This window comes from Ustilaginoidea virens, chromosome 6, assembly GCF_000687475.1.
Source record: "Ustilaginoidea virens chromosome 6, complete sequence".
Lineage (NCBI taxonomy): Eukaryota > Fungi > Ascomycota > Sordariomycetes > Hypocreales > Clavicipitaceae > Ustilaginoidea > Ustilaginoidea virens.
In genome coordinates this window covers 808,165-834,786 of record NC_057321.1, presented here as the reverse complement: position 1 = coordinate 834,786, position 26,622 = coordinate 808,165, and the positions used below count along the sequence as shown (strand labels likewise).

Below are 26,622 nucleotides of genomic sequence, written 5' to 3'. Positions count from 1 at the left end.
TTACTGAGATCAGGTAACCCTATGGTTAATGCACAGGTTTTCTTTAAAAGTTAGATTCCGATATGCCTAAGCCGGATATACCAAAGTCCGGCTAATAATAGCAGCTTTTAATATTCTATATCAGCAGCTAGTATTATGACTGGGGCTAGGTTGAGGGCGACCGGGGCCCTCTATGGTGGTTGGGCTGTATTAGGAATAGCAGCCTCTGTTGGTACCACCGAAAAACCAGGACTAGCTAGTGGGGTAGCTTGCGAATTAGCTGGTGGATTAGCTTGAGAATTAGCTAGTAGATGGTCTGAGTCAGCTAGTAGGGTAGGTAAATCCTCTGGCAGGGGATATTCCTCATATTCTTTTAGGTTAGCTGGGGCAGGTATTTCGACCGAGATATTATATATAGCCGGGTGATTTTGGCTAGTATAGTATAAAAACGGCGAATCTACCCCTTTTTATTGTAAAAAGAAGCCATACTTCTTAAAATTAAGAAGCCTAATACACTTATTATTACTATTAACTAGGCTTTAGCCCTAAATACTACTACGATTTAAATAGTATTTAACGCCGCTAAAGATATTAATATCAAAAGCTGGTATAAAGAGGGCGTTGGTCAGCTCTAAGGTGCCCCACTAAGGTGGGTTAGTGGCCTATAGCACGGTAAAACGCGCTGTGCCCCACCCACTAGGCTTAATTAGGCCACTACCTATACTAATAACTGGTCTGTTTCCGGTATAGTATTAGAAGTAGGTGAAATGCTTTTTATCGTTAATAATATACACCGTAGAACCAGTATCGTAGAGTAAAGAATCTATTAGCGTTTTCCCACCAGATTATACACTATAGCTAGTAGCTAGAAATTGCATATATTCGCGGTCCTAGAAGGAAGAATAGGTTATCTCATTAGGTATAAGACTTAAAGTATTATAATTCCCTAGTACGAAGGAATCAATAGTCTTTTCCTTTTTATCGGTCTTTTATAGGGTATCTGCTTTATTAGCTGAATCTTTTTTTTCTTTTTTCTTCTTATTTTCCGGCTTATTTTATATGGCTGAAGAAGACCCTTATTAGGTAGAAGACCCCTGTTTCTTTTTATTGGCGTTGGTGGTAGTGTTTTTACCACCTTTGCTAGTGTTATTACTAGCTGGCTTGCTACTATTACTATTAGTAGCGGCACCTTTGACCTTTGCGAGGTAGGTGGTAGCCCTTGCTACTAATGACCCTTTAATGCGTTATTCTTGTAATAAATCAACCATATAAAATTGCAGGTTAATATTTAATGTATTTCCCTGAGTATAGGCGATTCTTATTATTATATGGTGCCGTTCTGCCTACTGAAAAAAGACCCCTTCTACAGTATATAAATACTGGCTGATTTAGTCGAAAGGTTGTATATGGGAGCCTAAAATTTGCAGCCTGGATAGGTAGCTATTAAAGGAGGCGTTGAAAGATTCTAAGGTACCCTTATAGCCTATAAAATTTAGTTAATAGAAGGCAGGGTATAGGTAGGTCCGCTGTATGTCTGATAAGTGAGAATACTATTTAGTGAGTAACGTAAAGGCTGACTCTAGGTTAGTGCACTAATTGATAGCGGCAGCTAGTCCTTCTATACAACTATTCTTAATAAGTAATAGTAAAAGTGCTTACTCTAAATCGTTAAAACTGCTGGCAATAGAAGGATTTTCGATAAATTTGGCGATATTAAGTGCCTTAAGTTGAATCATAAGGGCCTATTTCTATTAGTTAAAGTTAGATGCCCAATAAAGCAATTAGGGAAAAAAAAAAACTTTCGCGATTTCGCCCGCACCTAGGTAGCGGCATAGAACCGCCTCTAAAATCAATTCTGATATTTCCAATCGCTTTTTCTCGTCCGTTTACCCCCCTCACCTATAGCGCATCGCGTCTAGGGAATAGGCGCAGCAGGCGCGGATAAAGTGATGGATATCGACGGAGGGAATAGGGGCGGCATAGCATATAGCCGCTATAACCTTAATACCACGATCGCGAATAGTATATAGTGCAACTAAACCGAGACCGAACCTACCTAGGGGCAGAAGCGACCAGTAGCCGATATTATTACAGATTTCATAAAAGAGCTTTAAGACTATATTCCCCTAGCGGTACTAGGAAGAATATAAGAGGCTATAAACTTTATAGTAGAGACTGCCCGGTAAGAGGCCGACCTAGGCAATATCTATACCCCCATCGGAACCCTTATACAGACGATCGAGACCGCAGTTAATAAGGCTATACAAAATCTCCTAAAACCTGCTATAGCCCCTATTATATAGGCATCTATCGCCGCATAAAGGCTCGCAGCCGCCGTACTACCCTAATGCAGCCTAGCTCCCCTTACGGCACCCCCCTATATCCACCGCGAAGTCCTTATTAAAGGAAATACTATAAGCGAAATCCTCTAAAACTATACCCCAATCGAAATCGTTAATATAATCAATAGGGCTACCGCCGAAGGAGCAGCGGTCGCGGCCTATAGGCTCTATAGTGGCGATATAATCATTACCTTTAAAAAAGAAAAAGTAAAATATACTACAAATACGACTTAGGTATACCCCGCCTTTAGCTAAAAGGCAGAACCTAATCGACACTTATTTAGTATTATCGTTAAAAGCTTCCCGACCTATTATACCGCGAATGCCGCAATAGAAGATATCCGGTCGAATCTCACTAAAGCTAATAGAGAGGGCTTCACTAGGGTCTCCCCTCGCCGCCCTAAGGGGACCGCAATATAGGCGCCCCTAATTATAAGGGTAGACTCTATCGACCTTATAAATAAGCTTTATAAAGCCGGCATTATATACTAAGTAGAGATATTTAAAGCCGAACTATATAACGATACTATACACCCTCGCTAGTACTATAATTGCTTTAAATTTAGCCATATCGCCGCATACTATGTAGCGGCAGCTTACTATGGCTAGTGCGGCTCTAAACGCCACCCGGATAGCGATCAAAACTGCCTAGCTACCATATAGAACTAATGCGAATCCTGCCTCAACTATTACGGATCACACCTAGCGTAGTCCCGCCTCTATAAAGTAGCGAACGAATAATAGGAAAAAGCTAGAAATTCCTATAGCGATAGACTAAGGCTCTTTGCCTCGTATATAGCATTAGATGCTAATACTATCTTAATCGCAGACTAGGGCTGCCGCCGCGCAGCTAGCGGATCTCCCCTATATAAGCCCTCCCCCTAAAAATAAGGCCGACCGGTCGGAAGCATCAATAGGACCCCCCGCATCAGGGCCAATAATAGTATTACCGCCTTCCTCTAAGCCGCCCCTGCGTAAAACTATAGTATAACCGCGCCTACCCTAGACGCCCAATCTATAGCCACCTCTATTATACCACCGCTATTAACCCCCTCGCGATCATTTGTATAATAATAGTCCTCTATTAGAATACATAAAAGAAAACCACCTTTATAAGACTAGCACTCTATTATTAGTACGAGCCCGATATTATAGCGATCTAAGAACCTATTGCGCTTAGATAGACCCTACCAAGCCCCAGCCTTAGAAGATATATATTAGCAGCATACAGCGGGAGAATAGCAATATATATCTATAAGCGGCACAGGCCCGGCATATAGTCTAGCGATAAAAGAACCGATTAGTGCAAGATTTCCCTACTATATACCGATATCTACTCTATCTACTTCCCAGGCTATAAGCTAAACTAGATAACCCCCCTTATTGCGCTCGCTAAGCTCCTACCCCGCCCCTGTAGTGCCTTTATTAGGGACTTTAATATATACCACCCTCTTTAGGACAGCCTAGACCAGACCTCGCCTAGCATTAATACTCTCTTTAAACTCACGATATAATAGTAGCTTAGGCTAGTTACTTTTTGCGGCAAAATAATAAAGAAAGCCCTAGGAAAGAGAAGTAGCACTATCGACTACATATAGGTCACACTAGATATTATAGTCGAATATCTTAAAAATACTAACCTCACTAGGTCCGACTATATCCCCTAGCTTATACGCATTAAGACTAATAACTATCGCGTAAAAGCCCCCCCCTTAAAAAACGGCTAAAAGTCCCTCGATCGATACCTCGCCTAAGCTAAAATAAAAAACCGACTTACCACCTACTATATTAAGGCCCTGCTCCGCTCCCCTGCTAAGATAGATATATACGCTAAATAGCTTACCGGCTAACTCTAGAGTATCGCCGATATAGTAGCACTAAAGAGGGCACTTAAAGCTCCCGGTGCAGAGCCCTAGTAGAACTCCCGCGCTAAAATAGCCTAAATAGTAGTAAAAAAGGCCTACCGAAAATAGGTAGTATGCTATACCCTAGAGAACCTTAGCGCCGCCTAAAAAGCGGGAGCGACCTAATCCTATATTATCCAAAAGGAATAGCGCTAATTATAGCGAAAGGCCCTTAATAAAGCAACCGTATAGAATACCAACCTATAGTCTCTAGAGAAATAGGCCCGCCTATATAGTAGCCTCCTGCCTAAATTAAGAGAGATCCCCCCGCTAAAACGAAGCAGTCTAGGCCTAAAGGCAATAATACATAAAGAGAAGGCATAAATACTCGCCTAATAGTTCTTCCCTACCTCCTAAGCTATTTATAATAATATTCCCAACCTAATATTCCCCTAGCTTACTACCGCCGTATTCCCCTTTATAGACTCTTTTATATATAAAAAGATACGCACCGCATTACGCAATATAGCAGGCTAGAAAGCACTAGGCCCTAATAGGCTCCCGGCAGGATTCTTTAAAGTATATAGCCCTCCACTCGTTTAAACCCTAATATACCTCCTTAATAAAATATACCGTATTAAGTACTACCCGGCCCAATTTTAGGAGGCTAAAGTAGTAGTACTATAGAAGCCTAGGAAAAGGCCTAAAGAATATTTAAAGGCAGGAAGATAGAGACTAATATTATTACTTAACCTAATAGGGAAGGTTATAGAAGCCGCGGTTGTAAGGCGGCTTACTACCGCCCTTAAGGAGGGCAACCTCTTTCTAGATCTTTAAATAGGTAATAAGGCAAACCGATTAACTAATACAGTACTAAATACGCTAATAGAGATTATTCGCACGATCTAGCATTATAGCGGGATCGCTTCGCTCCTTCAACTAGATATATTAGCAGCATTTAATATAGTTAATTATACCCGCCTTATCTACCTACTCCTTAATAAAAGGCTCCCGCTATAGCTCGCAATATAGGTATACAGCTTTACCGATTCGCAAACGGTATAGATCTATTTCAAAGGATAGCTTATAGAGAAATTGCTAATTACCGCTGGGGTACTATAAGGGTCCCCCCTCTCCTCTATCCTTTTCCTTATCTATATTATACCGCTCTACGAGAGGCTATAAAAAGTAGCCTTAACTATTATATTAGGCTTCGCTAACGATACAAACATTATAGCCTACGGGAGAGATATAGGGGAGATAAAGGCACTACTTAAGAAAGCATAGCTTATCTATAATAGTTAGTCTAAATAAGCTAGACTTAACTTTAACCCCGGCAAAAGTAAGCTTATCCATTTTACCTATATATATAAGGCGGACGAGACTATAGTACGGCTTAGGACCGCAATAATCTAGCTAAAGTAGTATACTAGATTCCTAAGAGTCGAAATCTACTATAAGCTAAAATAAAAGGAATACCGCATTAAGATCGCAAAAAAACTCAAGCGGCAGCAACTCACGCTTATAGTAATAGCAGCCTCAACTTAGGGCTGCTAATACTAGGAAGCACGCCTAGTCTATATATAGGTTATCTAGACCTCTATTGCCTTCGGCGTAAAGGTATAATATACCCTTACCACCCCTAGAGGGGTAGTAAAAGGCATTATAAAATCCCTAGCTATAGAATAGTTAGCCTACCTCCGCATAATTACCAAGGCCTTTAAGGCTATACTACTAAACACCCTCGAGACTAAGGCAGCTATACCCCTAATTAACCTCTATCTTAACTATATCTACTAATAATTCCTTAAAAGAATAGATAAGATAGGCATAACTAATAGGATTAACCGCATATTAGCAGCAATAGCGGTAATACTCTAATACCGACGAAAAAAGGGTTACTAAAAACCTTTAGCCTATATACCATTCCCTAATCCCAACCCTAGCTAGCTCCCGGCCGAAAAGCAATTAATAAAAAATTAGTACGACCGATAATAAAGCAATCGGGCAGTAGTAAAGGCAAAACGCCCCTAGTATAAGACCCTAGCAACTAAAAGGGCATTAGACTTCTAATCTATAGCGAAAATAACCTAACTATATAAAAGTCTATAGAAGCATAAATCGGCGATACTTACCTAACTTTATATAGAAAAAATCGGCTTTAATTCTTTCCTTTACCTCTAATAAATTCCCTTAGTGCTATTACCTCTCTGCCGCTATAGGGAAGGCCTAGAAGACCTCTACTATATTATCCTCTCTTATCTAAAGTATTATAAATAAAGGTATATACTCTTTAGGTCCGGTCCTAGCTTTAGCTTACTTCGCGACCGATATAGTATATCTATTATATTTAATAAACTACGCTTTATATAAACGATCGCTTGCTAAATACTTAATATTAACTAACTCAACCAATTCTAGCTCGCTTAATCCCTCTAATATAATATAGCTAGAGGCGCTACTAAATACCCCTATATAGCCCCTATATAATATTTATAGTAATCCTAAAGCGTAAACGAGGAGCCCTAGAAATAAATAAGTCTCTTAGGCCCCGCAAGCCAAAACTAGTTAATAATTATTATTTTAGTATCGGGGGTATCCTCCTTTCCTTCCCCCCCCTTACTCCCCCTACTGCCCTCCCCCCCCTTATCCCTATTATCCCTATCCTACCCCCCCTCTAAAGCCCCTTTTCCCCCCTCTTAAGCCAAAAAAACCTATAATAATATAGCAATATCCTCTTAGGCGTAGGCCTATTGTTCTAAGGCGAGAACCTTCTTTTCTTTAAGGTCTAATATCTCTTAGGTTGCCCTAGGAGCGCTAAGGCCCCCTACCGCCGCCGCTGCCGCTATTACTACCGCCCGACCACGCCCCTAAGAGGCGGATGCCTATTTAGCCCTCTACTAAAGGGCTTTATAATCGTCTACCTAAAAGGCAAAGATAGTCAGCTAATAACCTATACTATATATAAATCGAAAACGCACCTTTATCCCCCCAGCAATAGTCTCCTATGCATCTAGGAGTTCTTATACTAGGACCCGGTTCCTAGGGGTCCTTTCTAAAGGCATATATATTTTACCCGCTAAGGCATAGAGATAGCAGGCCGCATTAGTCCCTGCCTATATCAGCCTCACTAAAGAGCGGGTATGACCTAATCCATACCTTATTAGCTGCAGCATCTATACTTGGGATCTTCTAAACGCATTAAATATAGCCCGCAAGACTATACGCATAGTTCGCCAGGCTACTATATAAGGGTCAGCTATAGTTCTACCGCATATAAGATCCGCACTCACCCCCTTATCTAATATCGCTAACCGCTTAGGCATCATTATTTTTGCTATTATTATTCTTACTATTATTATTATTGCTGCTGCTATTATCGCTGCTACTACTGCCATTCTGCTAATAGGGTCAGCACCGGCTTTATACCGCGATAGAAGGGTCATTATATACTTTAAAATTAGCGCTATAGAAGAAAAAAAGAAAGGAAGAAAAGGCATTAAATCGGGGGGCATTACTAACCTATATACTAATATAGTGCCTAAGGCCGCCCGCTTTAACCTTTAGAGTCGGCTTACTTTCTCTTCCGACCAAAAAATTAATATATACCAAGAAGCGCCTAAGCTATTATAAATATACACCCGACGAGAATACGCCTATCGCGAGCGCGCTGCTAGCCCTACCCCCTTTAGCCTTACCCTCCCCTTACCTCTCACCCGATAAGACTACCGACCTAGACCTAATATTCCAGGACTTCTCACTCGCACTCTTCCTATATAATACCGCCAGATATAGTCTTAAGCGGTTGCATACCCTACTCTCTTACGCACTAGATACCCGCCGCCCCCGCTACAGGGCGACAAAAAGTAGAAATCAAGAACGCAGGAAGGGTTTTCCTCCCGGCTACCGGGTTTTTCCTTTCCGAATTATCTTTATAGAAGTACTAGATAGGTTATTTAGCTCTAAATAGCCTCTAGCGTATTTTAATAATAATAAGTTAGATGCCCCCTTTAGCTTTTAGGATTCCTAGAATCCGTTAGCTATTTTAGCTAGTTCCTTAATAGCTATAGCGCTGATTTAGCTGCTAATGCTAGATAGAACCGGCAGGGGTTGCTACTAGGCTTTAGGTAGTGATGGTGGATTATTTCCTTTACCTATAGGGGTTTGGAAGGTATCTATATCCATTATATCCTAGGATAGTAGGCTAATAGCAGGCTTAATTAGTCTGTCTACTAAAGTGCCCACCTTATTAGCCAAAAAATCGATTTTAGAGTTTATTCGATTAAATTTATAATTGAATTCTTTTCTTATTTCCTATTAGTCTTCCCTAAGCTAGGCAATTTCCTGGTCATTATTAGATTCTTCTACCTCTGCTGTATAGCTTGGGTTATCGGCGGTAGGAATATTCTAACTGGCTATTATAGGAAGAGAAAAGGTGCCGGAAAGTCTTAAAAATGCAAAGAAAATCAAGACTGAAAATCTAGATAAAACTAGAAGAAAGCTGCGTTAAGGAATAACCTTAGAAAATCCTATTGTAAGGATATGTTGCAGCTTGGTGTAATAGCTAGGTTCCTAAATCTGGGATGATCAGTCCTTTATTAGTTAGATTTCTGGAAGGTTAGCTGCTAAATACGTTAAAATCCTAAGTTAGCGTAAAAAACGTCTTAAGCTGGAAGCCTTGAGACACCGGGCTTATAACCTATTGCAAAATGGTGATTTAGAATACTGTTGGAAATGTACTGGATACCGATAGTGGCGTATAAGGTATTGCAGAATAAAATAAAGAGCTGGTTAAAGATTTAAAGCGTATAAGAGGTTGACTAAAGTAAAGATATCAGGGAAATCTGATTCTAATTGTTGGTGACTATTCTAGCTAGAAAGAGGGAATTTTGGGTATATTTCTACCATCTTGAAAAAGTGGTTGAAAATAATGAAAAACCGTAAAAATAGCGAAAAACCCGACGAAAAGTCGGTCTGCCCAACCGTGCCCAGTCTGTGCCCAATATCCTACCTAGTGTATACCCAACCAAGCCCAGTGGCTTATAGCGGTGTGCCGGATGCCCTATAACAGCCTGCTGTATGGGCCGGAAGCCCTATATCGGTCTGCCGTAAATGACCGGTGTAGCGGGTGACTGTATATAGAAGGCCGAAAGTGCTGGTATTAGTAAGGTTTGCCCATTTGGTAATCCCGTAGAAATGCGCCGCCTGTTGTGGGCCCTGTGGCCCGCTGTGACCGGCCGCTGTGGCCGGCTGTGGGGCGCTGTGCCGGTGCCGTAACCGGCGCTGTGGCCCACTGTAATCGGCGTTGTGGGGCGCTGTGCCCCACCATAGCGCCTGGTATAGCCACCGCGATATCTCAACGTAGAGACGTCGTACGGTAGCGAGACCAGTACCAAAATACAGCTAAAAAGGCGCTGATTTCAACAATAATATTCCAACATAGAACATCCCTAGTGAAATCAATCTGACGTAAATATCGTGACCATACTGTGATATCATAGATATGTAGCGAAATGTGCATTTATAGTACATCGAGATTTGCGACGATAAAGTAGTGTGATTAATTTGTAATGCATTATACATTTGCGCATGAGGGAATGTGTATAAGTACTGGGTACTCAACTTTACTAGCAGTCGCCATATAAATATAAGTACTGAATACTTAATGCCTTTTTCAATCTGATAATGCGGCGATGCGTAAGAATTGTCGGCGATAAATATCCAAAAAATAATAAAATAAATAAAATAAATAATAAATGTTTTTCATTCTGACAATATACCTCTTTTACTGCGAAATCGCATTTATCTAAATCTAGATTTAGGCCGGCATCTTATAGGCGCCAAAGGATAATCCTAATGCGATCTATATATTCCTTCTATAAGCCTCCGGTATAGACTAAAATATCGTCTAAGTAAGCAGTAGTAAAATCCCCTAATAAGTCCCCTAAGGCCTTATTGATATATCGCTAGAATATTATAAGGGCCCTAGTTAGGCTAAAGGGGGTTATTAACTACTTAAAAAGACTAAAGCGGGTCTAAAACGCAATTAGGTATTTATCGCCCTTAGCGATACAGATCTTATAGAATATAGCGCAGATATCTACCTTTATAAACTACTTCGCCTATAATAAGGAATGTAGAGTCTCCTTAATTAAGGGAAAGGGATACCAATCTTATATTGTAACCTTATTTAGGGCCTAATAATCTATATAAAAGCGCTATCTACCGTTTGCTTTTTTCGCAAGCAGGACTAATGCCGCTACCGATAAGGAATTTGCTTAGATCTTTCCTTTATCTATAAGGTTAGTTACTTATCTCCGAACCTTAAGTAATTAGTCCCATAGTATATTATATAGCGGTCCCTATAGAAGGTCGGGTGGCACTATATCTAAGGTTAGTTTAAGCTTAATATAATAATTAAGCATGCTTTAGTACAGTAGAAGGCTAAAAGCTTTCGCCTTATTAAAGAGGTTAGCAAAGTCCTAAAGCTCTAGTAGTAGGGTCTGCAGCTAGGCCGTAAAAGGAGATAAATTCTAATATAGCGGGAGTATAATATAGAGGATATATATAAGCTCCTATAGGCTCATAAGGAAGAAAGAGGTTAAATTATCCTAAGTGTATACTGTATATTATATTATGCAATAAAAGACTAATCTGAGAATATTAATTATAGCAGGCTTAAAAGATCGAGTAATCGATTTTTTAATAAGTAGGCTATTAATAGCTTTAATTCTTAATCGGCACCGCTTTACTTATAGTTCAATATCGCGGTACTTTATCTAAGGCAGCCCTAAGATAATATCGCAGGTAAGGCCTAGTACGATATATAGTATTACGGCTAATAGCTATTTATCGATATCGATATTAATATAAATAGTATAGGTAATTAAGGGGGTAATAGCCTATCGCTCCCCCAATCGACTCTTTATATCTACTATAGTCCTAAGTTTCCTATGGGATAGTAGGCAGATAGGCTAAAGTCTTAACCTTTAGATAATTCTTTCGCTTATCGCACTATAGTAATCACAACTAGAATCAATTAGGGTATTAATAAAGGTAGAATTATTATATAATATTAGGACTAAAAAGGGGTATTTATCTATATAGTCTTTAATATTATTAATCTCCTTTATATAGTATTCCTATTGTAACCTAGCTAGGGGCTAGGTATATTTTTTAAGCCTTTTTACGAGATTCAGCTTAAAGGCTAGTCTTTTCCCTAAGAATTACTATTATCGCTATCTTTAAGCTTAGCGATTCGTAAGGCTTTTATAGCCTTTAGGTCTATAAAAGCTATAATTATCTCTTATAGAGGCCGGGCCGGCTTTAACTTATATTTCTATACTTTATAGCTAGTATCCCCGCACTAGGTATAAAGTGATTTCTAGTAGCGCTCCTTAAGGACTTCTATTAAAACCTATACCGCCCTCTTGCTAGGCTACTTTCGCTTGCCTTTTGAGCCTAGCTTATAGATGCCTATTATAAGCATATTACCGTCCCTATCTCGAGCCGTTATCTATAGATCCTAGGTATTAATATCGTAATCCCAGGAAGAGTCCGTATAGTGTTTTATAGTAAGGCTTATCTTTAGGTTGATAGCGATTTTATAATACCGTATGACGGCCGCCTTATAGTCCTTATAGGAGACTCCTAGGCCGATAATCTTATCTAATATATAAGGGTTAAAGGCGGATTAGAGCATTTCTAGCTTAACCAATTTAGGCTATTTAAGCCCCCCTGCTAATACTAATTTCTCTTTAAAGCGCATAAAGAAGGTAGAAAAGGGTTCTTTTAGCGCCTAATAAAGGGTATACTTAAGCTTATTAATCGTACGTTTTTCCTAATATAGGTCCTTAAAGAGTCGCTATAGGTAGTTAAAAAAAGCTATAAGGCGGTAATAAAAGGCTATACTATTCTCGAAGAATACCGTAACTTAGGATTAGACTATAGCTAAAAGGTTTTAGTAGATAAATATCTATTAGGTCTTATCGTTACTAATAAAGTCCTAATCGATCTCTAATTTATACTCTATAAAGGTCTTCTATACAGTAAATATAGCTTTTTTACTATTAAAGGGTTCCCCGACCGGTATCGGCTTATACTTAAGTTAGGTTTCTTCCAGGGTTAGAATAGAATTAGTCTAAAACTAGTTAAGGGTTATTATAAGGGCTAGCGATAATTATTATTGCATCTGGTCGATAAAGGCCTATATCTAATGCTTAGTCTATTCAGCCTAAATGTATATCTAATACTTACTCTCTTAGCTTTAGGATAGCTATTCTTAGAACCTCATATTAAGGACCTCTATAGTATTAGTAATTAACTCTTATTAAGCTGCCTATTGATAAGCAGAGGCGCATTAGGCATCGTCTAAGCCTATAGTATTCTATAAGGGCCCTATATCTATTATCGGTAGTTATATATAATATAATAATAAGGGTTAAGAGAGTTTTATTAATTGTAATAAACTGGCCCTAGGGCGACTATATATAGGCATTAATCGGATGTATTAATAAAACTAAAGAGGAAGGGAGAAGAGCCCGCATCGGGTCCCTTCCGCAGTCTATATATATCCGTATATAGCGCGGGCTAGAGCCCTAATGTTGCCCTATAGGCCCGCGCGTCTACCTTATATCATCCGTCCCGGACTAGGCACAGGCGCAGCCCGAGCCCCAGTCAATCCATAATACGGGCATAGCCCGAGTCCGTAACAAAAAAAATAGATTAGAATCAATTCCAAATCAATTTAAAATTAATTTTAGACGTACTGTTTGTATGTATATAGATATTTTCGTTGTAAAAAAAGACGGCGATAATGTGTATACTAGAGGGATTTAAATGTATTAAAAGGAAGGGAAGAAAAACAGCGCAGGTAAGTAGGCGTTTGCTTTAGGGGTTACGTGCAACTTGCAGATAATTCATTCCTTACTAAATCCAGGCTAATCACAAGTGGATTTCAAGTGCACTCTTAATAATACAACCTATATTAATCTCGTATTAATTTTAAATATCCCTAACTAGTAAACCAATTATATTAATGATACAGCCCACAGCAATGGTCAGGTCAGTTAAGTTATTATGGGGGGGTCGGATAACAAGGGGGGGACACAGGTCGGTTGATATATAGTCTTAAGGAGGGGTGGGCCCAGGCATCCAGGGTAGCCAGTAAGAAAGCTCCCCGTAATGCTCGCTATGCCACGTATATGATACGTCAGCAACCCCGCTATATCCGGCCTTTCCAACCACCCCAACCACCGCACTAGTAACTAACCATCACGCTAGTGACTAACCACCACGCTAGTGGGCAACCACCACGCTAGCAGACTAGCCACCACGCTAGTAGGCCGCCACCACGCTAGTAAGCCACCTGTAACGATGTGGCCCAATTGGGCCCTAAGCGGGTGTCTGCACATATCGCCAGGTAAAAACCTACTCTTCTGTCTGACCGTTAGACCAGACAAAAGAGTACGTATTATACCAAGTTATCCTTAACTGGTACAATTGACACCTATATCCCCTTAGCACTATGCTGCGCGATACGCGCACTTAAGCTTGCCCTTAGTATGAGACGGGCGTAGCCCGAATCCTTGACACCACCACGCTAATTTAGCAATGCCACACCTTTTTTAACAAAGCCTACCTTACTTGATATACAGTAAATAATCCACTGAAAATTCTTAAGGTAAAAGGCAAAGGCCTAAGGTAAGACTACCTTAAGTCCAAGAGGCGGTATAAGGGCCAGGAGATTAGTAGACCAGTAGGGCATTAGGCCAGCAGCCTAGTAGGCTACTATAGGATTTTAACAATAGGGCTTCATTCCACTCGCTATAATCCTCACGGAATTATTCCTAAAGGTTATCATCCAAATAGTTGTTTTCCTCATAGGTATTTATCAGGAATGCGATACAGTTATATAGCTGTATGTCCGTGGCATTATTAGGATCGATAGGCTCTATCGCGTTAGTCTAATTATCGTTAAAAAGTAAGGCATATCGTCGTATCCGGATAGGCAGCTCTTATGGTTATTATAATGAGGCCATGGTGTTGAAAAGGGGGGGGGGATTGGGGGGGTTATAGTAAGGGGGCTTTTAACTGTAACGGTTGTGATGGACTGGCCCTAGGGCGACTGCGAATAGGCGTCAATTGGATATATTGATAAAACTAAAGAGGAAGGGAGAAGAGCCCGAATCGGGTCCCTTCCGCAGTCTATATACATCCGTGTGTGGCGCGGGCTAGAGCCCTAACGTTGCCTATGGGCCCGCTATTGATATAAACTCGGTATACCCAGTTGTACGTTGGGTTGCGCGCGTGGTATCAGGTACCGGGTGATCACCAAGCAAAGGTATTCTATTACTTTGCTAATGACTATCTAAGAAAGGAGAAAGGAAGCAAAAGAGGGTAATTACACGATGTGGCCTTTTTGTGCGTGCCGCTGTCACGTGCATCGGCGCGGTCGGGCCGGGCTGCCCGCGTGCCCTACCGGGCTCAGGGGCAAAAGGGGCAAAAGTGGCCACATCGTGCGCATCGGCTGCGCGGCACATCCGTCGCAGTGTGCCCAATTGGGCACCTTGCGACAGCGATTCCGACAATACCCAGTTGTACGTAGGGTCGCGCGCGTGGTATTATGTACCGGGTGATCACCAAGTAAAGGTATTCTATTATTTTGCTAAATGACTATTACTATCTAAGAAGGAAGAAAGGAAGCAAAAGAGGAATTACACGATGTGGCCTTTTTGTGAGTGCCGCAGTCACGTGCGACGGTGCGGCTCTGCGGGCCGCCCGTGCGCCCAACCAGAACGCAGGGAAAAGCGGGGCTATCATGTGCGCGGCGGCACACACGTCACGTGCACAGCGCACGCAACGGCACATCTGTCGCAATGCCCAATTAAGGGGGCAATTGCGACGGCGATTCCGACAATTTTACCAGAATTAATGCATTACTTTCCAAGTTGTGGCTATTTGAATTCTTACGCGATAACGTGGTGAAGGCGTTTGATGTGGGGTTGTTTGCGCATTTTTGAACACCTATCTTGTTACATATTGATGGCGGCGATTTCCGCACGTGGGCTGCGCAAACGCATGCAGACCGGGCCAGGCCAGACCAGACCAGACCAGACCAGACCAGCCCGTGGAGCCGACGAATGCGCCGACGGGCGTCGAGCGCGCACGGAACCCACTTTTGCTGCGTGCCTGCGTGCGTGCCTGCGTGCTTAGTACGCCGACAAGGGCGGTTGGCTGGCAGGCGAGCACGGTGGCGCCGGCCACGCAGCTCCAAAGCATTGAGGCCACGAAGGACAAACGAGCAGCAGCCTGCAACCCGGCACACGACACCGGACACACGACACACGACACACGACACCAGCAAACCCATCGAATCCTCAACAAAACAAACCAAATCCCAGCAGGCTCTCGTCGTCGCCAGAAGTTGGACGCTGCGCACGAATTCGCCCTCCCCTGTTCCGGCGGACCGAACGCGGGTGCGGTGCCCGTGCCAATCATCCATCTCTGTTCCTCCCCCCCCCCCCCCGGCGCAGGCGAGCAGAGCATTTCGCAACAACTTGACCACCTCGCTTCGCCACCCCCGGTTTCCGCGCGAATCTCCCAGGCTTTGCCCTTTCCTTTGCATGCCGACGCTGCGAGCCGCCCTGCTATGCCGCGAGGTGCGCGCCATCGAGCCATGCTGAAGAGAGAGCACTGGGAGCTCGGCACGCCCGACGAGTACGGCCCCGACGACGCGAGCGCCAGCGCGCATAATAGCGACGACTGGGCCGCCGGCGAGCAGCGCCAGGCCTCCGTCGAGCCCGAGTCGTCGGTCGACACCTCGTCCAACGCCGCCGCCGCCGCCGCCGCCGCCGCCGCCGCCGTCGCCCCCCGCGAGCCGGGTCCCAAGCGCAGGAGGTGCTCCCACCCCGCGCGGCAGAGGGTGAGTCCGTCCTGAACCCCTCCTTCCCCCCCTTCCGCGCGGCGCGACCCGAACGTTTCTCCCACGCGGGCCCTCGGCCCCTGGGGGGGGGGAGGGGGGCGCAATCCGAGTAAAGGTGGCAAGACCGAGTTGAGCTGACGGGAAGGCCCGGGGGTGGTGGTGGTGGCGGTGTTTGTTGTTGCGGCAGACGCAGAAGCTCGCGCCGGGGACTCCGCGACCCATCCCGTGCGAGGGGTGCGTCAAGGCCGCCATCGCGGGCAAGGGCGCCCGCGGCCGGTGCGTCGAGTCCGACGGCAACTCGCTGCGATGCTCGGCCTGCAAGGCGGGTAACCATCCGTGCCGGCCGTGGTGAGCTGCGCCGCCCCCCTTTACTTTGTCGTCCTCTTTTTTTTGCTTTTGTTTCCACCTACGCATGCGCCGGCGCGGCCCGGGGGGGGGGGCTAACGCGCGCGGCAAAAACGGCAGCAATCCCATCATGGTGCCCTTGGTCACGCGGATGCTGCGCGCCAACGACGAGGGCAATCAAAAGGTAAGGCAGGCTCTGTCGTCTGCGAGCCTCCTCCCCGCTCTACGCTCTCCGTTCTCCGTTTCTCCTCCGTTCCCGCAGGGCCGCCGTGTCTTAACCATTCCCGAGCAGTTGTACGACCAGTGCCGGAAATCCCTCCGGCTGCAGCTGCTCCTCATCAACGAGCCCGACTCGGTATACGCGGAAACCGGCCCGGCGCCCCGCGAGCCCGACGTTGCGCCCGGCACCTCGTCGGCGACGGTGGCCGCCAAGAAGGCCAGGGTGATGGCGCTCCTCGAGCAGGTTGTCGACGCGATTCTGGAGTGATTGGGGTTCTGGCCGTTTGCCCGTGGTTTCGGGCCGTTTGGTTGTGGGCTGTCGAGGGTATATTTTGTGGTTTTTTTTTTTTTCCTCCCCGGCGGCGTTTGGGCGTTGGGGGTCAGCCATGATGTGATGCTTTTGTCCCTGGTTGGCTCGACCAGGGGCCTCGCTCTGAGAGGGAGGTGTCTTTGTTCAAACTTGAAAAGCGCGCTGGATGGGGGGGCTTGGCGTGACGGGGGCAGTGGTGAAGGTCGACTCGACGCCCTTCTGGCCGTGTATTAGAGCATGTCGACGTCTACGTGACTGACTGCTGTAGGACTTCTTGCGCCAGGCTTGTTGTGCAGAAAAAAAACAACGTTACAGAAACGGTGCAGAAAGGTTACAGAAACGGTCCATAGCTTGGTCAACCCTGCGCCGTTTGCGTGAATTCTGCTGCTTGCGATAAGAGTCGTGCAATAGCCAGTCCCCTGGTGACAGCCACGTCGAGGGCAGCAAGCAGCACGCGTTGACCTTGACGGCTGCGAGCAACACCAATCGTCGGATCAAGCCCGGTCCCGGATCCAGAACGGCAAAGGCCCTTTTCATCTTGCGCTGCCGCTGGTCGCAGAATCATCGATCCCGACATCACGAGACACAACCGCCCTTCGCCGGGAATGACCTACACAAATCCCGGGCTCGTGGCCATGGCACCCGCCGCCGCCTGAACCCAATGTACGTCACCAGCACGTGGCGACATTAGCCCGCGGGAACAGGTCAAGATATCCCGGTCCTACGTGGACCAGGGTATGCAACGTTTTGTATGCAAACTCTCTTTGAACCTTTGCCCGCGATGCCGGGTCGTGCCGACTGCTGATAAGCCAAGTCTGCTCCGTACATGACTCGGGGAAAAACCCACCCCCGGAAGCTCGCCTCTTCCGCCCGCAGAAATTAAAAGAGGCAAAGAATACTAAACCAAGTTAAATAACGCAAGACCGACAAAAAAAAAAAAGAAAAAAAAAAAAGAGGGCACAAGGCAATCGTTCCCAGCCCTCCTGCAAGCCAAGCTTTCACGTCGGTTCGTCGCCCAGCGTCGCCCCATCCTGCGGTACACAGAGGCGTGCGAGGAAACCGCAAACTCACGCACCATGCTACTCTCCGTCCTCTCGCTCCTTTCCCTTGCCTCGGCTGCTACCCTTTACGGGGTGATTGTATCTCATCCCCAGGCTTTCTCTCTCTGCCTTCCTAACCGTCATGCTAATGCCACCGTCATGCTAACACCCATGCCAGGGCTTCGTTTTCAAAGACGACTCGTGTAAGAGCAGGGGGTACCCTTTGTACAATGTGGACACCGACGTGACGGGGTTTCGGTACGTCTTGTGCTTCAGCCTGGCCGCGCGGGAGGGCATCGGACTGACCAGCACCGAATCAGCTCCGTCGTGACGGTTGCAGAAGCGCATTGCGAGACTGTTGCGTGAGTGCCATTGGACACCCTGCCGGCCGCCACTCTCTAACGGCAAGTTCTAGCCCGGGCAGAAGGGGGCGTATTCACCAGCGACTGGAGCCGGACAAATGTGCAATTTTACCGGCAAAGGGTACCGCATACATGACTTGCAACGTCGGGTAAGTCGACGGGGGGCGCTTGTTACCGTGTCGTTGGACGGAATCACGCAGAGAGCGCGGGCTGCTCCGGCTCTTGTATCCCCTGCTCGCCTGTTTCAGCACAGGTTTGCAACCCGGGAGAAATGGGATTCGAGCTTTCCTTGGCGGCCGGTGGAGAGGCTGCGCCCAGGACGACCCGGTGTCGAGGGCGCGTCATGGGAGGGAATAGGAGGAGAAGATCCGAGGTGAACTTTTGTCTGGCTGCTCTAGTAATAGTAGGGGGGGGGCTGGTTTGCACACTCAGTCGGAAGTGTCCAAACAACATGCAAAACACTCGTCGTTTTCTCCTGTCCGCCGTGACTCCCGGATGCGCCATGCTTGGCAAGATTGAGCGGACATGCCGCGGCCGAGGTCGTTTCTTGTTGGCTGTCGCCTAGAGAGAATGCCATGCCGAGACACGACGAGCTGCACTCGGCTTCCCAAAGCATCCCCGACTCCGAAGAGGACACCCCGCTTCTGCGCCGTAGACTTGCCACTCATCAAAGAGCAATGCCCCAGACGAACAGACCAGCGTGCTCCGGAATGCCGTTGCGCATACCAAGTCACCATCCAGATCGAGGTCCGAGGTCCGAGGTCCGAGGTTCGAGGGTCTGCAAGTGCCGTTGCCGGCGCAACTTTCTAGAATATCCGGCTGGTGCTGGGCCCGACCCATTGCACGGCTTCGCATCGTCTCGCATCCACCCACTCTTGGATGCGATCTTCGACCCACCCGCTGCGGTACGCGACCATTTTCTTGCCGCTCTTCTTCTCGCGGGCCTCTTGCGCCGGCGAGGCCTCTCGCTTCTCGTCAGCGTCCACGTACTCTGGTTTGCGCGCGGATCCGTAGCTTATCGAGCTCATGAGAATGCACCTCTTCTCATCTCCGCCGAGCCACGTCCACTGGAGGCACCGTTGCTCGTTGCGGCAGTACCGCTCGCACGTCTCAAACGTGTCAATCGAGGCATCGGCTGGCGGGTCCAGCCTGTCCCAGTCGCCGTTATCCCAGTTATCCAGAACACCAGGTTTGCCGGGATGTCGCAGGCGCCAGAGATCGGCATACAGCATCGGCCGCTGCAGGGTTTCGAAAGAAAACGGAAGAGGGAATTAGCACAAATGAGCCCCGGCGGAAATGGAGTTTTTTTTTTTTTTTTTCTTGGGTCCAGTCAGTTGGCAAAAGCCTTGCACCACTCACGTCTCTCTCGCGTTGGGAAAATTCCCAGTGCCACAAGTCGGTCGCGTCCTCTGGAGACGTCTTGTGAAGCGTCAACACGGGCTGGCACCAGTATGCATCGCTGTAGGGAATCCTGTGAAAAGAATGAGGGTTGAACATGGGCCAGTACCCTTGCACCTGCACCGTCGCGTTCCACAACGCCCATCCGAGCACACTGTCGCCGCAGCACTCGCGGGCTACCAGATCCTGCCACTTCTCCGTGATGACGGGGTCGATGTAGTGGCCGTTGGCGTCGGTGCGGCGCCTCAGAAGGCTTCTGATGGCGCCCCTGCTCAAGACCACGCCCGGGCCGCCGTTAGCGAACCAGGTTTTCATGTCTCGATCGACGTCGTGCCGGCCGGGGGAGGGGGAGCCCATGTAGACGGGTTCCTCGGGGTCCAGGTTTTCGAGAAGGCGAAACACGTTGTCCCAGAAGACGTAGGTGTCGGGTTCGAAGAAGAAGTAAAAGGCCCTGCCGGGTCTGGCCAACCAAGCCCGCTCGACCATGGGGAGGAACTTGTACTTGTCAATGATCCAGCCGTCAATGGACCCTTGCGTCTTGTCGTTGAGGCTGCCGTTTCGGTGCATGTCTCTCTGGTTCAGGTAATGTCGGAAGTCGGGGTTCTTGTCCAGATCGTGGTAGCCTGCGGGCAGGTCGGCGAGGACGTCCACGGTGCGGTGGCCGTGCACCACCTCGTCGAGGTCGGACACGACCAACAGCTCATCCTTGGTGAAGCACGACGAGGTCGTCTTGAAATGCGCGTCCAGCCGCGCCTGGTTCTCGCTGTGCCCGACTTTGAGCACGGGCTGGACGTGCTGGAGCAGGAATCTCGGGAAGGAGCCGCAGAGGTGTTCCTTTTTCGTCCTGGCCGCGTCTTCGAACTTGAGAGGGAAGAAGCGGCTCGTCGTGGTGAAGTCGTATCTGTCGGGACCGACGTGCTTGCGCGAAAAGGGAGCCACTCTGGGGCCTCGGTAGCGACCGCCGACGAACAGAGCCGCGGCCGAGGCCAGAAAGACTCCAGCGACGATGATGACGCGCAGCAGCCTCTTGTTGACCATTCGGCCCAGGCGCGGCGACTCAGCTGGGCCCTTGAGGATGCACATGGCGTGACTTAGCGCGGCATGGCAGGTCTCTCGGGCTGTTGCCTGCGACCCGGGGATGTCGAAGAGGACTTTCGGATTTCTATCGACAAAAGGGGAGCGAGCAAAGCAGTCGGCGGCTCCCCAGCTCAGTCGATCTCCAGCTCAGTCGAGTCGGATTGCTTTATTTGCTAGTAAAAGGGGGGTGGTGTAGAGCCAGGATCGGATGACAGAGGCCATAATCCCAAGCGTCTTTCATAAAACCTAGCACTTTCCCAGAAGGAGTAGAGATGCTGGTACAGCATAACTTTCATAGGAGCGTCATTTAATAAAAAAAAAAAAAAATAAAAAAAAAAGGGTACACAGTGGTATAGCTCCAAGAACCCCTGCTTGCAATGTACCGCGCTAGCAGGAGCCGCCTGTATGCCGTGGTCACGAAACACAAGTGGGGCGGAAATAGACCAATCATCAAAGCACGTCTCCATGGTTGACAGAGGCATACATATTCTTTGCAGGGAAACCGAAACTTTGCCTGCGAATTTGAATTTGGCACCTATGCAGCGCCGCAATAAGCCAGAAGCCTTAGCCTCGCTTGCCCCTGTTAATAAGCTATAATAATATAAAGGCTTTTGATTCCCTGCAGTTGTGAGCTTAAATTTTCTAATTCCATTATGCATACTCAGTCATCAGTGTCAAATAGAGTATGACATAAAACGCCCAGCCATTTTGTTGAAAACCACCAAGAGCCACCCAATTACGCCTAAACCGCTGAAGACGGCCAGGGCGCAGCTCGGCGCTTTTCCGAGTCCGGCCAACTCCGGGCCACAGATCCCCCGATCCCCGATGAGCCCATGAGAAGCAACACAGGAGGCAGATAGATGCTGGAAGATCCTACCAGACGGCGGCCTCTACTTTTTCTACTTGGAGATCAAGGCTGCCCGGAACAACTGGATTTGCCGAGGCTTCAGTCAGATGACTGACAACCTTATATCGATGATTCAAACCAGCCTGTAGCGTTCGCTGCCGCCACTGTCTCTCGAGAGTATGCCGACTGCAATCGACATGTGAGCACCTGCTTCGAGTCTAAAAGACCCTGCAAGATTGCCAATGCGGCACAGGAACTGGGCATACAGCCCCGCAATGATGACAACACGAAGAGCCAGCTTGGACAGTTGTCAGGCCACGGCTCCTAGATACGCTGCCGCAGCTCGATCCATCCACGGAGCTCGCAGGCACGGATCACCCAAGTCGGGCCTAGAAGGGCTCCCAGATCGCCTGGCCCCGAGGCAACGGTGCGTGCTTGCAGACGTGCCGGATGCTGTCGTCAGGTCCTTTTGACATTGTCAACGTACGCCTCTCGGCCTTGGTCATTGACACCGCCTCGCTAGACGTACCTGCAAATCATCTCGCAGGGCGCCACGTACGCTTTTCGACAGGGTGGTCGTGGTCGGCCAAATACCGTGGATAGGTGTGTCAGGGGATGGGCAGGACATAGACGGTATCGATTGTTTGGTGGAATCAGTACCATTACCTGCTGCTGACTTACACATGCAGCCTGTCATCTCCGGACACACATGTACAGCGAAGCATATATATATGTATATATATGTACAGTCATGACTAAATGACGGCACACATCGCCACGCATCAGCAGCCATTACCGCAGCATATATGCAAACTCCGCGCATGCCGCTACAATCCATTACCGTGGTATATTGCAGCCATCGCAAGCAGAGGCGATACCCGCCGCTCACATGGTCGTCCCTGGGTAGCTTTTGATAAAACATCCCTTTTCGAACTGCCGTTTCGAGTGTCCTATTGATTGATGACTGGGTTGCAACTAGAGCGACTACCATCTACACGACATTCAAACAAAGGCTCAGAGTAACGCTTCGCTATGCCGCCAACACAACCCCTACGGTTTATCCAGTTGCAAACCTAGCCCTCATAATTACACTTAGCCACGAGGCCCTACGCTGCATCTTAGAGTAAGACGCGCACGAGTGCGCATGTACACTCGCATCTATCCCTACGCAGCCGCGTGCGATATGCGGCTCTATATACCAACGCCAAAAGCCCGCACTTATACTGGTTTCCATGACCCAACCTGATCTCTGCAGCCTACAGTTTTTCTTCCACTGTCAAGACTACCATCGTTGGTCGTACTTGACACCAGAACACACCGCACTACGCGTGAGAGCCCTGTGCTACATAGCGAAACCCACTTGCCTACGCCCTGTAGACTACGGTGACCCGGTACTTTTCAATAACCCCAGCCACGTGCAGCTTTACGGAAGAAAACTCGTGGCAACGCACCAGACACCTTTCCGTCCGAGGCCCAGTTGCCGGCTGCGTGGTCGGAAATCCGTTGCTGCGTGACCATGCCCGGTCCGCTTCAAGCTCCAGGGAAGGTCGACCCGCTGGCGACGTTGGCACGCTTGATAAGCAGAAAGCCCAAGTCGCCGAGCCGGCTTGTCAAAGGCAAGACGAGATGTAACAAAACGCAGCTCTGCTGTTGCTCAAGCTTTACGGACTTGAGGATGAGGAGAAGCGGCTACGCGAATAGCAATATACAGCGTCGACGACCATTTTACCGGCGGCACCCGATCGCCACAAGTCAGGACTCCTCGACGTATCTGCCTTGGCTTTTCAAGTACTCCGTGTACTGGCGGTTCCGTTCCGCTATTCGACGAGCCTCCGAAGCCAGCCCTGGGTTCTGAAAAAGCTTAGCCTCGGTCTCTTCAAGCTCCTTGGCATCTCGTCCTTGGGCAACAAACTTCCAGAAAACAAAATTGAGGTCCGCAGGGCAGCGCATAAGATGAGCAACGTGGAAAGATGGGCTTGACGGTCCGCGCCAATTTTCGACCTCCTTGGGAAGCTGAAGCCACTCCAGCTCGAGCTCTTTGGGAAGCGTGTCGTCGAGAATGATGGCCATTGAAAACTGCAAGAGGAGCATTTTTGCATCGTCAGACTTTACATGGCCGGTGACCCATGACGGAGGCGTGCAAAGCTGGCGAGGAACGGTGCTCGTAAATTGCCAATCAATGATGCCGACAATATCCGACCGTTCGTTTACGATGATGTTGCTCGGTCTTAGATCTGGATGACTGAGAACGAATGGACCACTGTCTAGCTCGGGCTGTATAACGGTATCAAAGTAGGACTTCATGCTACTGATGCAGAACATGTCGTACCGAACCTCGTCCTCTGGATGGTCACGCCGGGGCGCCAGAAGATAGCTCGAAATAAGGTCGAATTGGGAGTCCATGTATGCCTTGGCAGACACGAAGCGTGGCAGGTCCCGGCGAGCATCGTTCGAGGACTGAGTAAGAAGGGCGCCGACCGTCGGCCGCGACGCGTCGTCGGTTGGCTTCAATGACCCAATGGCAGGGAGCTCAATGGACCGAATCTCTGCTAGATAGCCCAGCAGTTGGCGGAGCAGGTTGGTTCTGACCCTAGTGTCAGTGCGAAGCACCTTTTCTCTGGTCAGAGGCGTCCCTGGGATGTAATCCAAAACGAGAAACATTTGCGTTGTGGCGGGATTGGCCGTCAGTTGTTCGCCTCGACCGTATGCGTGAATCTTGGCCACTGGAATGCTCGTCTTGACGCGTACGAGACAATAGAAGAGTTAGCTGATGGTTCGCCGACGACATGGCGAACACTCACTTCATAGTAGCTACCTCACTGAGCAGCGCCTGCCACGGGTTGTGGAGTGCAGGTTCAATGGGAATCCTCACAACCCACGTCTCGTTGTCGTCATCAAACTTGACGAAGAAGCAGGCGTTGTAGCTGCCCCTGTCCTCACCTACAATCCGACAGGTTCTTCCGCCGTTGTAGCGAGAGGCCAGCGCCTCAATTTTTCGGGGCATCAGCGAGTCGACGAAATCGTCACCGGCTCTCACCAGCTCATCGTCGGTCAACACGAGGAACTCGTCAGGAACACCACCATCCCCGGTTCTGGCGGCGGCGGCATGCTCCTGGCTGGCTTGGGGGGGGGTTCCCAAGTAAGGTGAAAGTCGCCATAGCCGAGAAAACAATGCATGGATCCAACATCGTAGACTCACGAAGAGCTTTCGGGGAAACATCTGGCACACGGCACACTGCACACGCGTCACTTGGCAAAGTGTGGATTCGATTAAAGAGGCTGGGATCCATCCTGACTTGTGGGGCGCCCAGAGCCCCGAGCCCCGACTTCGCGAACCACGTGCCTTCAGTCAGTTTCCCATCTGCACAGCCAATCAGCAGCCGGGGAATTCGATTGTCCGCCAAGCCGGCTATCGCTAAATTCAATATGCAAGCGTCATAGAGATACAAGGACACCCATCCGACCCGACATAATACGGTCCGGATGGTCTACCAGCCCCTTCCTAGGAACTACTCGTTGTACCAGACTTGTTTGCAATCTACATTCCTCGCACTCTCTCCAAAACCGCGATTAGGAAATCGTCGAGAGCCTTTTGTGAAACAGGATACTTCTTATCACCCAGCGAGTTTGCCAGCTTGAGCAAGGCTTTCGAGGCCTTTTCGTCGTCACTGCTATTCAGCCATCTTTGCAACACTGCGGCGTATTCCTTTACAATCGTTTCTAGTGATGGGTAGCAGCCATTCTTGCAGGTGTCACCACGCGTTGGTCCCAAAATTTCCGTAATCAGGTAGTAGTAGTGGTTTCGGAGCGGCCTTTCTTCGATGGAGGCGGCGGCCAAGTTGAAGAGGTTTATGCGTTCGTCTTTTGCAGTAGCCGTCACCGTCGCCGTCGCAGTCGTAGTCGTAGTCGGCGGGTCAGTGATGATCGCAGCCTCGGGTGTAGCAGGCAGTGTCGCTAATGCAAGCCAAAGAGAGGCCACGGTGCGAAGAATGAAGGCTTTCATCTTGGGCGATGGGCGATGCAATACAACAACGGAAAGGGGAGACAAGTACTGGGGGGATTGCTATCAAGGCCTTGATCCCACGGTATCGCATCGGCCCAGGATGCTTCCCCATCCAATGCGACGAATTCTAGTCCCTTAAATGAATAGGCCATGCAATGCATTGGCAATAGTACATCCTGATTTTTCCTTACTCATATTACGTGTAAGGCTTGGCATTTTATGTATTAGTAAATCCCGGATATCTGAAGGCGACTATTTTCACTTGGAATTGGCTGTGTGCTTTTCCTTGTGGAGTGGTGAAACTCGTGATTCGTAATTTGATTTAAGCGCAACTCGTGCAACCCGCCCGATAGACTGGGTGAAGAAGAAGAAAAACGGGGCAATCGAGTTTGCAAACAAAGCAGCGAGCGATGAAGTCGGCAGCGCGGGTCTAGGCAGAACCCAGAATCGAGCGTTGGCAGTGAAAACCTGCAGCAATATCCAGCAAGGTGCCTCATTCCTAGCCTACGACTTCCAACTCCTCGACGCGCTTTGCCAAATGGTCGTCGTCGTCGTCCACCGCATCTAGGGATCGCTTGCCATTGAAGAGAGGGCTCAGATGCGTTTAGACAGGCCCCAGTGTCCGACGTAAACGGTTACTATGCGTGACGCTGTTGAAGCATCAAAAACATCAATAGTGAAGCGAATCAAAGACCGACACTGCTGATTAGGCCATGTTCCCTTGGTTCCGGGCAACACCGTAGCTTTCAACAAGCAAGCACCAAACTTGCCTGGTTGGTCATCACTCACGAGGCTGGAACCCATCCACACGAGATGATATCTCCACACCAGATGATTGCATCCAGGGTGCGCCGGATATGTTACCGTCCCGTCGTTTGTCGGACCCAGTTCGCTTGCCCCCCATCGCCTGGCTTCCACGGCAAATCTCAGGCA

General features: G+C 47.8%; 3 protein-coding genes across 3 annotated transcripts; 1 reads left to right on the top strand and 2 right to left on the bottom strand.

The window, feature by feature from the left end:
* Positions 1–15,815: 15,815 nt before the first annotated feature.
* On the top strand, positions 15,816–16,920 carry UV8b_07195 (uncharacterized protein; the record flags this gene model as incomplete). Its single annotated transcript, XM_043144692.1, has 4 exons — positions 15,816–16,088; positions 16,276–16,436; positions 16,554–16,617; positions 16,726–16,920. 4 exons carry the CDS (start codon positions 15,816–15,818, stop codon positions 16,918–16,920), a joined length of 693 nt encoding a protein of 230 aa, XP_043000627.1.
* A 2,250-nt stretch (positions 16,921–19,170) lies between these two features.
* On the bottom strand, positions 19,171–20,845 carry UV8b_07194 (uncharacterized protein; the record flags this gene model as incomplete). The annotated part of the gene is made up of 2 exons (XM_043144691.1): positions 19,171–19,602; positions 19,724–20,845. The coding sequence occupies 2 exons, from the start codon at positions 20,843–20,845 to the stop codon at positions 19,171–19,173; spliced, it is 1,554 nt and encodes a 517-aa protein (XP_043000626.1).
* Positions 20,846–23,438: 2,593 nt separating this feature from the next.
* Positions 23,439–25,689, bottom strand: UV8b_07193 (uncharacterized protein; the record flags this gene model as incomplete). Its single annotated transcript, XM_043144690.1, has 3 exons — positions 23,439–24,422; positions 24,502–24,802; positions 25,229–25,689. The coding sequence occupies 3 exons, from the start codon at positions 25,687–25,689 to the stop codon at positions 23,439–23,441; spliced, it is 1,746 nt and encodes a 581-aa protein (XP_043000625.1).
* Between the last annotated feature and the right edge of the window lie 933 nt (positions 25,690–26,622).